Here is a 16,566-nt window from a genome sequence, read left to right on the forward strand (position 1 = left end):
AGGTAACTGTCTGTGTATGTCAGTGTGTATTTGTGAGAAAGTATCTGAACACAAGTGTATGAGTAGCCAGTGTATAATCACCGCAGCAGTATTCTGGTCTTGTTTCTGGTCCTGGACTAGTTTTCTCTAATGAAGTCACTGTGTTATGTACAGTAGGAGAGTTACTGTAGACTCCTCCAGATGCTGCTAAATTACAAGTCAAATTTATTTAGAAACCCCCCTTGAACCAAACACATTCAACACACCCTGCTTTTCATGGCAACAAATAACATACAGTAGATACACAAATGGGACAAGTTAAATACCAACTGCCAAGAGTGGTGTAGTGTTTCTCAGACTGAAATGAAAATACTACATGATGATGCTCTTTAATTTAAGTGAAATTCTGTGGCTAGGATAGTCTACTTCCTGTCAGCTGCTGATATCAGCAAACACTGCTGAAAAAGGAAATAATGTGGTTTGAAAATTTTAAGCGTACACCTCTAGGTCGTTCATGGCAATCGTGTTATCATTTCTTACTTTTGAGAAAACACAGTGAAGTGCAGACCAGTGTGAGTTTCAATATGAGTCAATCAACACTAAACATCTCACGCAACTCTTGGAGCTAACGTCAAGGTTAGATTTGACAAAATGAGGTTCTGCTCTTTGAGGGTGATATCAAAGAATCAGCAATGAGGATTCTTCTGGAAGAACAAATCACCCTGCAGTAAACATACATAAACAACGAATCTTAGTTAAATCAACAACACGAAGGCACATAAGGAGGAGGTCTGGATGGTGGAGGGAGCCTTGGTAGCGAACAGCACTGACATACGTGTGAATAGTGAGATGTGTTGTTTTATAATAGCTACACTGTGCACCTGCATGAATGCATGAATGAACCAACTGATGCAAATTAGCAGATGCAAACAAGACTTCAGTGAGCACTATGCTCCATTAATGTTGTATAATATATTTATGGTCATTTATATTTTTCTTGTAAATTACCCTTTTTTTGTCCACTACAGGAAACATATCTGCTCTATTTCTGCTCTATTATATCTATTTCTTTGGTTTCATGATGATGCCCCCCTATATTATTTTGATGAAATAGCATTCCATCATCTGCTTACATAGCTGCAGCCCTTATTTTGATACAGCAAATCTTGCATAAAGCAATAACGTGGTGTTCGACCATAGGCAGTGCAGAGTCTGATGGTGTCCTGCTACACAACACAAGAGCCACAGACTCTGAACAACAGCCCACATAAGCTTTCCTGCTAAAGTCTCCTTCTTATCTAACTTACAAATATGAACACAGGTCTTGTCCTGCACCTCAGCTTGCTGAACGAGCCACCAAACAAACATTCAGCAGGGAAAGATGCACTAACGTCAGTTAGCAGGCTAGGTAGCTAAATAGCTGTTTAGCTGCAACACTTTGAACAGCATGTAAACACTCCTGCAAATGTCATTTTGGCACGCTTAGATACTGGTTTGGTCACTGATCTTCAAAATCCCTGTTAGCAACACACTGTATGTCCATGGCTAGCTACAGCAGTTTGAGTACTTTGTCCGTTCAGCGTAACACCGCTAATCTGCCAGCTAATGTCAAACAAACCTCCAACACGCCCTCCAGCCCGCTGAGACAAAAAGGATCATTTGTGGTATTTCCCCAAAGACCTTTATTCTTCACTATGATAATACAAAACTATTAACAATACGTAAAAAAAAAAACAACACATTGACAGTATTTTTAACTGCAAAGAGGGATTAAATGTGATTAGTGTCAGTTAGACGGAAGTAAATATTTGATTTGGAAAAAAACTGATGTGAAAGAATGATTATAAGGTTGTTTTGTGTAACTAGTATTTATGATTATTTATTGATTGATTTCTTTTAAAAAAAAAATAAAATCTGAGTAGTCGATGGACTATGATACCAAAAACATTTGGGGAATAAAACATGGTATATCGCAGTTGTGAGCCTTGTTTAGTTTAAATAAAACTTTACATTCCCAGATGCACCAAATGCATTAACAAATTAATTTACACAATGTGAAGTTCTGTGTTGCTGCTGATGACTAATTAACCCTAAATGTATCCCAGATGTTGAATTCTAAGTATAAAAAGGTCATCAGTACACATTTGTTACATTGATTCATTCAGTTTCACTGATAGCCTGACTGGAAACATTTATGTACCTTTATATCATTTCTCTGGTGTTCAAAAACAGAATTTGGACTTTCCCTGCAGATTGTGAAAAAATAAGTTCGGTTTCATTTGTCTTGCCAGTTGTAATGTGTTTTCATGCCCTAGTTTTACACGTAAATGTCAACAACTCGGTAAACTGTCTGAAAACCATGTTGCTGCTCTCTGTCCTCTGTGCCTCTCCCTTACTTCTCTCTCTCTCTCTCTCTCTATGAAGGGCGGGCTTGTGTGTCATAACAGGGGGTTCACTATACTTCAGTTTTTCTAACCCACACCCTTCCCTGCCTTGCCTCTTCTCCCCTCTCTCCTCTCTCTCTCTTTCGCCTCAGACTGAACTCCCTTTTTTCCTCACAGGTTGCCTTTGGTCACTCTGTTTATCCGTCTTTTTGACCCCCCCCCCTTCTGCCAACTCAACCTCTCCCAAAGCCGAAAGGGAAAATAATAATCTGACTGCACAGTAGATGTAATTACAGTTGTTTATTCACAGTCTCCAGCTCCATGTTTTGGATGTTTTTTCATAGATTTTAACTGGCTGGTGAATATTGTTTTTGCCAAGTAATTTGAATTTTGAGTACAATCTTAACCCCTTAACGTCCAGCTCTCCCCTCCCCCTTATGTAGCTTTGAGGTTTGAGTGTCATATACCGTATATATTCTGTATCATCTTGTTCCAATTTTTCACTGAAGCTACATGCTGTATACAACAAGTGAAATATTTAAATCCCAAGACTCCATGTTTGTTATGGCTGCTGCACTCCATCATTTGGAAACATTCTCAGTGTCTTATAAATAATTTAATACACATTTCCATAAAATTTAGCGTGACTTATTTGGTATCTTTGGAAACTTTAGGATCTTCATTATAATTTGAAATAAGGTTATGTGGGATTGAACAAAGTCTGGCTGCAGTGCATGAGTTTGTAATGACTGATCCATTGCTCAGTGGGTTTTAAGGGAATGGCAATCATACATGCTAATTGTTAAAATAACACTTTCATCTTTTTGTTACTTTACCATCTGCGTAATAATCTTTTTGTTATTTTTTCCAGAGTTGTGTCAGTGTTTCAACATAGATGTAAAGCATCCACGCATCTTCACTGGTCCAGAGGACGCTCTGTTTGGCTTCTCTGTTTTACAGCATGAAGCAGGCGGAGAGAAATCGTAAGTTTGTTTGTGGGGATGTGAGTGTGAAAGAGAGACAAAGAAAGAGACGCAAATAGTTATAAACAGTCATAATTCTTACTCAAAGAGGATGTGTGATGATATTTTGATAATAATTGACTGGCAAAATGTCATTTGCTGAAGAATGTTGGTCGGTGCTCCCTGGGACGGGCCACCCAACAACAGGAAAGGAGATGTGTACAAATGTGTTGTGGGTGAGGAGAAGAACTCAAACTGCAGCAAAGTGAATCTAGGTGAGAGACACGAATTACCATGACAATGAACACATCAAGTTTATTTATGTTACCTGATGCTAAACTGCTCTATCTGTCTGTCGATGTCAGGTGAAACTGCTCTCCAGAACGTGTCTAAAAACCTGAGGAATTCTCACCTGGGAATGACTCTCACTCCAGACTCACCTGACGGCTTCCTGGTATGTGGTCTCAACTCTAGAAAACAAGGCTTTTTATTTTTGCTACTTGGGTTGTATGTGGGAGCTGGAAGGGATGTGGTGAGACCAGGTTGTGTTTGTTTGCCAGACTTCAAATGAATTAGCTCCGTTGGTGTGTTTTTATTTGACTCAAGATGTAACCATGTATGGTTCACTGCTCGCTCACTTCCTGGACACGTTGTTGTGATTCATACACACATTTACAAAGTTCTGCACGAAGACTAATTATTTACACGCATACACACCAGAGATTTTTTAAAATGATTTGAGACTAGGTTAAATCAAGTCTCAAGTCTGTTAGAGCAAGTCTAACGTGCTTGTTGACAATTTCGAGTCAAGTCACAAGTCATCAGAAGCAAATTACAAGTTAAGATATAGTCTTGAATGTCTATGATTAGAATGACACTGCTCTAGGACATTTTCCTTTCAAAAATGTGGTAAGTAGTATTTTTTACATAAATAAAGCAAAGCCCGCATTTAAGCTAGTTCAGAAAGTCAACCAGTTCACTGCTACTCTCACGTCATACTTCTTCCACTGCAACATATATCCGAAGCAATCATGATTGCAATTATGATTATTGTGGTGTACTTAAGTTTCAGTCAGTGCTCTTCTCATTCTTTTGCTCTGATGCCCGTTGCCACACAGCTCACCTGAAAACAATGCTGACACTGCTGTTGCTATTGTTCATATTAAACTGTTCTCAAACTAATGGTAATTTTAATTATCAAGTAATCTCTCGTTTATTTTATTGATTCATGGATTAATCTAATTAGTTTATAGAAGGTCAGGAAATAGTGAGAAACATCTGGTACAAGTTTCCAGGTCCTGAGGTGGATTTAAAATTGCTCATTTTATCCAACCAATAGCCTAAAACCCAAATATGTATATTTAATTTACAGTGATATAAAACAGAGAAAAGCAGCCAATACTCACTTTTGAGAAGCTAGAACCACAAAATGTTTGGCATTTATGCTTAACAGATGATTAAATGATAAATCAGTTATCGAAATTATTTTTAAATTATTTTTTTTGTGGATTGAATAATCGATTAATCGTTACAGCTCTAGTTCATATAGCATCTCAGAAGCCCCCCCCCCCCCCCAGCTTCCACCTGGAGGCTCTGAGGCTACATTCCCCTTGGGAGGAAGTTATTATCGTCACTCCCCACTCCCTGCTGTGCTGATGTCTCCTTGAGGAAGGTGAAGAGATCAGAGCCTAGATGCCAAATATCAACACTGTACATATTATGCATTCACATAGTAATTTATCCAATGTCAGTTGACTTAACTATGGTTGTGCTTTCAATTCATAGGCTGAGGAATTAACTATGCAAAATGTGTGTCTATGCAGTGCCTGCCCGTCTTATTCATGTTCCATTTTTAGGGATGTACCAGATACAAATTTGAGACATGAATGTTTTGGTTCTCAAGCCAAAGTAAAAATCTTTAGTGAGTCAAGTCTCAAGTAAGTCAGATATCAGAACAGTAAAGTCCAAGTCTTAAGTCTACTGCTCTGATTGACACACACACTTATGCTTGTATTACTGTTGCTTTCCCATCCTGATTTCTCCAGTTCTGAGGCTTCTGGCTTACAGAAAAAATACAGTGTGTTCGAGAGTGCGTGTAAGTTAGTGTGTCCAGGATCCTGTGTGTGTTTGTGTCTATGTGTGTGTGTGTGTGTGTGTGTGTGTGTGTGTGTGTGTTAAGCAAGTGTGCTTGCGTGTTCTGGTGTCTGCCAGGCTTTTACTGCTGTTTCGGGTGTGGAGTCGTGTACAGTTCACGAAACGCCAGCCAGCATAGCCCACTTTAATGTGTGTGTGTGTGCGTGTGTGTGTGTGTGTGTGTGTGCATGTGCACGTGTGTTTATCTTAACCCCAGTGGTCAGGTCTATAACAGGATCGGAATGCGTCTCCGGCCCTTTGTTAATGACAGACCTACCAAAAGCCATAGCACCTCTCTCACTTTTCTCCGTCTTCTCACTCCTTCCTTTCTCTCATCCCTCTCTCCATCCCTTCTTCTCTGCCTGTCTGTGTGCCTGTGGAGAGACCCATCTGTAATGACAGGGCAAGCAAAACCAGGATGTCTCTCTTTCTCTCATTCTACCCCCATTTCACCCCACTTTCAGTCTCCCTCTTTTGTCTCTCAGCTCTGTGCACAAGTTTGTCTTTTATCTTTTGGGCAGCTCTCCTTTCTCCACACTCTCCCCCCTTATTCCCTCCTCTTGGTATGAAACCCAAATAAACGGCATGCTTTGAAGACAGAAGTATTTTTATATGATACCCCCCCCACCACCACCACCATCCCACCCAGCCCCACACCCCACCCTCCTTCATTTAGCACAATCAGATTTAAATTGCTTTACTGGTCTGGTGTTCCAGCTCTGTTAAACCACTCATGACAACAGTGATTGCCAACATGTCAACAATAGTCTCTCTCTCTCCCCCTTTTTTTTCTGTCCCCCAAACCACACTATTGTAGTTTTTCCATGACTTATTCCCTCTCATGACTTGTTCTCTTTTTGTTCCTTGCCTGCATTCATTTAGACTTTTTTTTCTGTGTTTATGCGTGGGTCACCCAGTCACATTTGTCTACGTGTTTAAAGCCTTTGATAATAACCAAACAACCACCTACACATTTTGTGAGCGGAACCCAAATACTTAAAAATATAAACTGTACAAATTGACTGTAGACGCTCCTGAAATTGCTGTAAAACAGATGCTGATGTGTGTGTTTTTTGTGTGTGTGTGTGTGTGTGTGTGTTTTGGCAGGCATGCGCCCCTCTGTGGTCCCAGGAGTGTGGTACTTCTATGTTCAGCACTGGCATCTGTGCCTCCGTCAGTGATGACCTAGAACCAAGAGACACCATCGCTCCAACAGCGCAAAGTAATAACACATTTGCACACAAACACACAAACTGAAGCAACATGCTGCACAGACCTGTTTTAGCCGACCAAATATTTTTAAACTCCCACATGTGACAGGATGCTCCACATACATGGACATTGTTATCGTGCTGGATGGCTCCAACAGTATCTACCCCTGGTACGAGGTCCAGAACTTCCTCAGCAACATCCTCAGCAAGTTCCACATCAGCTCAGACCAGATGCAGGTAAAAAAGTTGATGTGTATTTTCACTGCCTATAAATATTATTTACATTAGTAATGGAAACTTGTGGGTTTAAAATTGAGTTTCATCTCCCAATTAAATCTCTGGAACCCCCTTTGCTTTGCCCAGAGCAGTTTTGGGGGTTTGAATGCACAGTATGAGCAGTAAGACAAGCTTTGAGTGAAAACATGCACAGAGTGACACATATAAAGAACCAGTTTGGCAAATATGAACAGAATGAATTGCTGTAGTAATGTAAAGGGAGCCAGGCTTGCTTGAGGTTTGGAAGGAGGGGGGGATAGTGGATCAGGGGACATTATTCTGAGCTAAACAACAAGAGGAGTGAGAGGGGGTTTGGGTTTTGAAAAGGGAGGGTGGTTGGGGGTGAAGGGTAGCAGGCAATGTGAGGTGAAGAGGAAATACCTCTGGTTTTTGAATGAATTCAAAAATTCCCCAAGTGCACTGTCTGCTTTAAGAACAGGATTGGTACTTAAAGAGATAGCTCACCCCAGAAACACAAGTCTCAGATGTTGCTTTCCACAACTATGCGCCGGCACAACCATGAACATGTGGCATTGTTGCAATTCTTGTGTTTTAATTTGTGTGTTTGTGTGTGTGTGTGTGTGTGTGTATGTGTGTGTGTGTGTGTGTGTGTGTGTGTATTCAGGTTGGCATACTGCAGTATGGCGAGGTAGCAGTCCACGAGTGGTCCCTGAAAGACTACCAGACCACACAGGAGGTGGTCGAGGCTGCCAAGAACATCAGCCGGCAGGAGGGACGAGAGACGCGCACTGCATATGCCATCCAAATGGCGTGGTAAGCCTGTCAATCACTGTTACTCCACTCTTACTGGCACATACTAAAATGTTGGCTGGCTCGCTGGAAACTGTCTGGCTGTTTAGATTTTTGTGTAACATTCTTAGGGGTTTTGTCTAAATATACCATTGTATAATTTATAGTTATAATGACAATCATTTCTGTGTTCTTTGGTCTGTGCCTCTTTTTCATGATATACTCCAGTATTATCCCATCAGGATGCTTTTGATTTATAACTTAGTTTCAGACAATTTTTTAGATTTAACAGTGTAACATGTACTTAAGCTGCTATAATCAATATTTTATATTAACAATGGATCAATTTGACTTGGTGATGAAACGACAGATTTTGTCACCTGACTATACAGGCCCACACAGCTCCACAGAGCTTTTTAGTGTCTTTTATATTATTGTTTTGGTTTCACGGCTCGCAACTTTACTGTTTTGGTTCATTCTCACCATTCTCATCAAACATGTTTCTAGCCGCTGTGTAACCAGTCAGCAGTTTCAAGGGTCCTAAAAATGCATTATACGCTACCAGCAAAGCACAAAACAGAAGCCAGACAAAGTTAGCGACTAGCTGGTGAACACAGTCGAGCGTTTAGCTGCTGAAGTGCCAGATATCTCCCTTGGGAGTTACTGAAGACAAGAAAGAGCTAAAAGGGAAGTAAATATTGGACTTTAACAGGTAGATACAACAAACACAACTGCAAATGACTGCTAATGTTGCTCTCTGTCTGCTAGTGAACTAAATTATTCTTATGTCCGTATAGTGTATTTGGAAGTGCAAGCCATCTGTGCACCAGTTACTAAGAGCAATATATAAATGGTAAAATCCTGATAAAATGCATAGACCATCTTTAATGTGCTCCTTTAACTTACTCCTGACTCCTGATCCAGTCTGTCATCACCTTCATGACTTTTCTTCGTAGAAATATGTTGGGGGTGTCTGAGCTGGTAACCCAAGTCTAAAGAAACAGCTCTATAGGTTGAGGGTCAGTGGCTAAGTGAAAAAACCTCTAAGTCTTAAAATATCTTTTTAGATAACAAAAATAAAATTCCTGCTTTATTAAAGTCATACCCATAGAGCACCACACCCAGACCTGCTGTGTGGCCATGACTTCCATTTTGGAATGTGTGTGTGTCTCTTGGAGAGGTGTTCAACTTCTACACACACACACACACACACACACACACACACACACACACGCACACACGCTCAGGTAATTAGTTCCTGTTTTCTGGTACATTTAAAGGTAAAAGTTGGAGAGGTTTAGAGGAACGCTTTAAAGGTAGTTGAAAAGCAGTGACTGGAAAATGGAGGCAGTAAAATAGTGTAACTGTGGTCTTAAAACATCAGTGACGGGAAATCCAGACAACCTCACTACGCACTCTCTCCACTCTGTACCTTTTACTGTCGCTACCTTTCCCTGTCAGATGGTGAAAACACGATAGGTAGGTTTGTCAGCGCTCATTACAGAAAAAAGAAATAGAGCTTTTCTAGAAAAAGTCAACTTTAATTTGGTATCAAGGGGAGGTAACATCAATTTATTCAAACATATGCACTTCCACTCACACACACACACACACACAGATGGAGAGATAGCAGGGTTGGCAAGGGGCAGGAAAGTGATGGGGTAGAAAAACAGCGAGATTAGCTGAGCTGGACTAGCTGGCTGCTGGCTCAGCACGGCTGCAGGTGTGGCACAGTCTGACCCAGACTGGTCAGCCAAGTAGTGCTCCTACAGCTGTAAAAATACACACGTCGATACGTACAGTACACACAGGCACTGCTGAACACCTACACATACATCAGGGGCTTTACACTCAAATGCTCACACACATAGTCCTGTCTTTATTTCTATACTTACGAGGCCAACATTGACTGCATTCATTCCCTGACCCCCTAGTCTCAACTTTAACACTTGTCACTGCATGTTTGACCTTTAACCTTTACCCTAACCTTGTCCTTATTATAAACCTACCCCTAAACCGCAGCACTTAGCTAAAATAGGTCCCAAAAGAACAGGAGACATGCAAAACATCCTCTCTAGATCTCTAGAGACTTGGACTCGAGTCGCACTTCAGTCATATAAATGAAACTTAAAACTTGACTTTATGACTGTCCCTTAGTCCAGGTTACTTGAGACTTGACAATCTGGGACTTCTGGGAAGTTGGTGAAATTATTGTAGTTTAAGTGTTAGCTCACCCAAGTTGGTAGAAATAAATCCACCTAATGTATAGAACTCAATACACAAATGACATAAAAGTGTTGTGATGAGTGGAGAGAACAAATTAAAAGAGGAAACGCCCAAAAAAGAAAAAAAAGCTTAAAAACAAATTGCAAGGGATTAGAGTATCAATAATTAGGGGGGGAAAGGACCAACAACACCTCATGGACGCATGGCCACACAGGTTGAATATGGAATACTTTGATAAGGAATAGTTTGACATTTTGGGAAATATGCTTATTCTCTTTCTTGCCAAGAGTTATGAGAAGATTGACACCACTCTCATGTTTGTACAGGAAATAGAAGGCTACAGCTACCAGACAATTAGCTTAGCTTAGCATAGAAACTGGAAAAAGGTGGGGAACAGCTAGTCTGGCTCTGAGCAAAGATTAAGAAAAATCAGCCCACCTTATAGTTTGTTGTGTTGTGTTGTATTGTGTTGTGTTTTTTTGTCTTGTTTTGTGTTGTTAAGTTGTACAGAAAACTTGCTGCAGTCTTTTCATCACTGTGAGGGGAGAGGAGACTCCAGGAATGGATTACGGATACGTATGGATTAAACAAACAAAGATATAATGTGTTAATTAGTGAGCTATGGAGCACATGGAGTAATCCTCAAGGAACATGGAGAGTTCTTAACAGCATAATTAAAAAGGGTACTGGAAAAGCAGACAATCCAAATTACTTTGTAAAAGATAATACAATTATAAAGAAATTACCAATGAATTTAATGATTATTTTGTAAATGTTGGATATAATTTAGCAAATGAGACTGTGGAGCCAAGAAAAACTCCTACTCAATCTTTATTGGGTATGTTGAAAGGGAAATACTTGACATTGTTAAAAAATAAAGAATAAAAAGTCCACTGATTGGACTAAAATTGGTATGTCGTTAGCAAATAAATATAATAGAATGTACAGTGAAACCATTGACTCTGTAATCAATCCTTCCAAACAGGTATATTTCCCAGCAAAATGAAAACAGCAATAGTCATTCCTATTTCAGCAAGCAATTTCTCTGCTTTCCCAGTTCTCAAAAATTTTAGAAAACTATTTCTACAAAGGCTAGATAATTTCATAGAAAAACACAATTTATTAAGTGACCATCAGTATAGTTTTAGAGCAAATAGGTCCACTTAAACGGCAGTGTTGGAACTGGTAGAAGAGGTATCTACTGCAATGGACAACAAGGAATATACTGTGGGGGTGTTTATAGACTAAAAGAAAAGTATTTGATACTATTGATCATGGCTTATTAATGAAGAAACTGGAGAGATATGGTATTAGAGGGATGGCATACTGAAGTCACCTTAATGATAGATATCAATATGTACTAAATATGTAAATGTTGAATCTGATTTGTGGAAGGTTATTTGTGGGGTTCCACAAGGTTCAGTGCTAGGCCCTAAACTGTTTAAACTGTATATAAATTATATTTGTAAAGTCTCTAAATTGTTAAATAATTATTAATTATTTGCTGATGACACTGATTTATATTACTCTGGGAAACATTTGGAAAGGTTTCTGAATACAGTGGAAAGGGAATTAAAAGTCTTAAAGAAATGGTTTGATGGTAACAAGTTATCATTGAATTTAAATAAAACAAGGGTCATAGTATTTGGTAATCGGCAAATCAATAATCAAGTAAAAAGTATGATCATTGCTGTTGAAATAGTATGTGTATAAACATACATTTGAAAAAAAAGATCATAAATTATGTTGGAAACCATATATAAATATTGTGCAAACAAAAAACAATGACCAAACCATTACAATATTATATAAATCTAAAGATATCTTGAATCAGACCTCACTATATATATATATATATACTGTGTGGAGTGTATATATATATACCTACTGTGTGGAGGTATGAGGAAACACATACAAAACCAACACTAATCCAATTTTCATGCTACAGAAGAGAGCTAAAAGAATTGTAAATCAATTGGATTATTAAACCTAGCAGTGAAAGGGTTGTCTATTACAATATGGTCGGTACAATGAGCCAAAGCTTCAGCCTACAGCTTTTCGGTCAATATTTTTTGTTTTCCTTTTAATTGAATGCCTTATTGTTATTTATTTATTTCTATGTGCATTCATTTTGGAAAATTGTTAATAAGGACCAAAATAAATTACTGCTACTACTTACTACTATTACTACTGCTTTAGGGGTGGTGTTAGGTGGATTTTGTTGGACAGAGCCAGGGTAGCTGTTTCCATCTGTTTCCAGTCAGTATGCTAAGCTAAGCTAACTGTCGACTGGATGTAGCGTCAAATTTACCTTACAGACATGACAGTGGTATATTCTCATCTAATTCTCCAAAATGCCAAACTATTCCTTTAATTATTAGGCCTATGCTTGGAAAGGACTTGGTCTCAGCTTTAAAAAAAATAGTGTCAACAGTTTTCAAAGGTAAAACTTGAGAAAGATACTGACCCCCAAATTGCTCCCAATACGTGTTTGTGTGTGTGTGTGTACGTACGTCGCTTTGGACAAAAACATCCACCAAGTTAATGTAATGTAATGAAAATGTTGTGTTGTTTTGGTGGTCAACATTCAGACACATAAAAAACTTTGTATGTACTTATAAAGGGTTGACATAAGTTGACTTGGACGTCCCCTCAAAAAATTTAAGACGTGACCTGAATTTGCCCCAGAGCACTCAAAGCAGCTCTGTAGTCATACACTGAACCCCGCCAACACTTGATGCATTTTCAATCTACCATGCACACAGGTACCAAAAATAGTACATTTTGACATTTCCTGTGCAGAAGGGCACTGTGTAAAGCTTACATGTAAATGACAGTATTGAACTCCAGATTTTACCGTCTCAGTGCGGAGTATGGCAGACTGATGGCATCAACATCAAACAGAACTCTACAATTGGATCATCCACTGATTTTATATTGCTCCACCCGTCTGAGATGCTCTCACTCACCCACACACACACACACACACACATGCACACAAAAGTACACACACAGACCGCTGCGCTGTGTCATTACCACACTGCTGTGACTCCATAAAATGGGTTGTAAATACAAGCCGGCCTCCCAATTAGCTTCACTCACTTTCTCTCTTCTTTCATCTCCCCTTCCCTCTTTCCCATCTCCTTGTTTCTTTCATCTTGATAATTTTGTGCCTTCTGCCTTTCATTTTTATTCTTCCTTCCCTTTTTACCTGTTTGTCTGTCTTGTCTCATCATTTCTTCGTCTGTTCCCTCCGCCTTTCTTCTTTTGTTTCTCCCTCTTTCACTTCAGTTTTACTGTATAGTTCACACACTCTTAATACCACATCAGAGCAGGATTTGCGTGTCTCAGTTTTAATGTTTGGCTTCAATTTAGTGTCTTTGATCATTCTTTAAGTGCTTTAACTTTGCATTCCCAACCTCTTTTTCTCCTTCACAGTTGCTGCTTTTGTTATTTCTGTTCCTCTCCCTCTTCTGTAGCTATTTCTTCATTCTTTTCAGGCTTCTTGTATTTTACCTTGTTACAATATTTCGTGTCTCATCTTTCCCAATCTTTTACTCATCACATTTGTTTGTCTCCTTTATTTTCCTTCCATTCCTCTCTTCCGTTTTCCTCTCTCCTCTCCTCTTCTCCTCTCTGCACCCTATGTAATTTGCAGACTGCATAGGGGAAACGGTTGTTTTTAACTCTGAGTTTCTTGCGGCTGACCACAAAATGTTATATTTAGGCAAGGGTTGGAGTTAGGCCTGAAAATGACTGAGTTCACTTGCAGTGACTACTTTTCTCAGTTCACTGTTTGTGTGTGTGTGTGTGTGTGTGTGTGTGTGTGTGTGTGTTGGTCTGAGGCTTACCAACCCTATTGAATGCTTAAAGCAGGTCTCACTGAGAACAGGTTTCCTGCAGACAAACAGGGTGCGGCTTTGGTCTGTTCGTGCGTGTTTGTCATTTAGGTTTCCTCTCTGTATCACAGCAGAAGCGGATGGGAATGTCACAGATGCGGTTGCTGTGTGCAATGACACATGCACACTGCATGCGATGACCAATTTGAGTCAACTGGCAGCTAATGGATGTGTGTCAAGTATGCCTAATAAATATAGTTGTGGAAAAGTCCAGCTGCGATGTGCGCCATTTATATCATACTCGATGGGATCTCAGATCCAATGTCTCAGTGTTTTACTAGCTATTCATTTTCTCAGAGAAGCACTTGAAATTGTATATTATTTTATAGGTGGTGTTTATTTGAGATTTTAGGAAACCAAATGACTGGAACTCCTTGGTATCCTCCCTCTCCCTCAGGCCCTTTCACTCCTTTCACTTTGTACTCTCCTTCTTTTTTCCTTTTCTCTTGTTCTCTCTGTCTCGATTCAAGATCAACTCGGCTGGATGTTTTTAGTAAAGTAATTTGACAGCATGAGAATCTGTTCTTTCTTTTTTTGTAGCACGGAGGCGTTCAGTGCTGAGCGTGGGGCGAGAGAGGGCGCCACCAAGGTGATGATTGTAGTGACAGACGGAGAGTCACATGACGGGGAGGAGCTACCGGATGCTCTGGAGGAGTGCGTGAGCAGAAACATCACCAGATACGCCATTGCTGTGAGTATATCTCTACAAGTGTAGCCCACTGAATACGATGGCAGGTCATTCTGCTTTAAGGAGAAATTTTGTGTTTAGTTTGAGAGTCTTTGTACGTCATTATGCTCTAAATGTTGATTCAGTGTTGATTTTTCTACCATGACAAGAGTAAAACTATAGTGGAAAACACATAATCACCTAACCTACATTATCAGTGAGGTGTGAAGAGCATCCTTGACATTCTTCACACATTGTGAGAAAGTGGCACGCTGACCGTACACTCCCTCAAGGAACCACAAACTACCACCGCCGCTCCCCCAAAAATAACATTACCAAATGAACCCCTTGGGTCTACTAAAATAGCCAAGCGGGAACAAAAACTCTTCCTTTCCAGCCCCACCCGCCCCCCTCAACAGAAAGAAACGCACTGAGTGGTGCAATGTTTTTTGTGTCAGAGGGGACAAACGCTGGTGGCAGGGCTAGTTGCAACCCTTCCCTTCACCACAAGAGAAGCTGAGGTAACTTCAGACTCTACTGGAACCACAGTGGAGGAGAACATGAGCCAACATAGAGGAGGAGTGGCACTCTAGACATACATGAAGATTGGATATGCTAGCAGGCTATGGATGGAGAAGTTAGTTACAAGTCTCACTTTGAATGCTTAGTAGTCACACTGTTTGCATCGTCCATTGCTGAGGTTTGAAATATTATAACATTTTATTAGTAAGGGGTGAGTTCAAAATCTGTCTAGAATATGTTTTTAATTACATGGTTTGCATGTACTTTGTTGCTAACCATGTTGTCAAATTTTGTGTATGGTAGCAATAGTACCGTTCTGTTTGATCAGACCCAGATCCCATCAAAATGTTTTTTTCCCATGTCTTCTCTTATTCTTTCTTTAATACTGTCTAAAGGAGGACATGTTGGGAAATGAAATACAATCTGTCGATAAAGGGTTGATTGCAAAAAATGTGTTTCCTCACTTATTTCTCGTGGTTTTGAGCCATGTTGGTAAATTTGGGTTTCATTTTGCCAAGTTTTTAGATCTTTGGTTCTGATACAACATGCCGTAGGTGAGAGAATTTTTGTTTGTGGTGCTCACAGCATTCAAAAATGACATTTAAAATGTTGGAACTGGGGCGCCCTGGAAGCCTACTGGTTTGGATGCACCACATAACTGCAACATTCATGGTTCATTTTCGGCCACAGACCTTTGTTACATGTCATACCTCTCTCTCTACCTCTGCTTCCTGCACTCTCCGCTATGGAATAAAGACAAAAAATACCCAAAAAACCTTTCTCCTGCGAAATAGTCCCTTTTAAACTGTCTAGTGTGAGGTTTGTGGATTGTCCAAAGTTTTCTGGAAAGATAGGTTACTAATATGTTGATTTTGAAATTACTTTCACCTCAATTGCATTTGGATGGAAGTAGAAATCTCATACGGATATCTGAGAAAAAAGCAGGAGCAGGGAGAGGCTAAAGGTTAGCAAACCATAAATTGTGTTAAAGCATGTTGTTATTGTCAAATTACTGACTGCTTAAATAACCATTATAACTATTTGACATTTGCACAACATAATGCCAGGTCAAAAGTAGTTTAATTTGAGAGAAGGTTACAGACAGCCAGAGAAAGAAAGGCGCAAAGTACGGTTAGAGCACCGATTGTATACGCAGCCTTGAATTCAAAGAGAAATGAAGAAAACAAGAGAGAACGAGGTGGGTTTTGTGGTCAAGTGTTTGCCCAAAAAGTCAAAGCGATCACAGGTAAGTAACACTTGTAACAGCAGCCATGTTTTGGGTTAGGTTGTATGTGTGTGTGTGTGTGTGTGTGTGTGTGTGTGTGTGTGTGTGTGTAGTGAAAATGGCTCACAAGGGAGGGCAGAGCATTCAAAACAAGACCATGGTCACTCCAGACTGTGTTTTATACATCAGTGCAAATCAGCGGGTTGAAGTGTGTGTTTGTGGGGGAGCAGTTTGTGCAGAGCCATGAATATAGTAGCTACAGTTGGATTCATATTTTCACAATTGTATCGCCATATCACTAAAATCTGGATTTGTGCTTTACATTTTAACAA

General features: G+C 39.8%; 1 protein-coding gene across 3 annotated transcripts in view; it reads left to right on the forward strand.

Moving 5' to 3' along the window:
• The window catches only part of itga10 (integrin, alpha 10), a 32,469-nt gene that overhangs the window by 7,076 nt on the left and 8,827 nt on the right, over positions 1-16,566 (forward strand). For all 3 annotated transcript variants that reach the window (XM_042423549.1, XM_042423550.1, XM_042423548.1), the window contains exons 2-8: positions 3,235-3,346; positions 3,491-3,600; positions 3,691-3,779; positions 6,566-6,680; positions 6,779-6,906; positions 7,571-7,719; positions 14,361-14,511. In XM_042423549.1, the coding sequence (XP_042279483.1) occupies positions 3,235-3,346; positions 3,491-3,600; positions 3,691-3,779; positions 6,566-6,680; positions 6,779-6,906; positions 7,571-7,719; positions 14,361-14,511 (854 nt within the window). The remainder of the gene's footprint in view (positions 1-3,234; positions 3,347-3,490; positions 3,601-3,690; positions 3,780-6,565; positions 6,681-6,778; positions 6,907-7,570; positions 7,720-14,360; positions 14,512-16,566) is intronic.

The sequence above is a fragment of the Thunnus maccoyii genome, chromosome 10, assembly GCF_910596095.1.
Source record: "Thunnus maccoyii chromosome 10, fThuMac1.1, whole genome shotgun sequence".
Lineage (NCBI taxonomy): Eukaryota > Metazoa > Chordata > Actinopteri > Scombriformes > Scombridae > Thunnus > Thunnus maccoyii.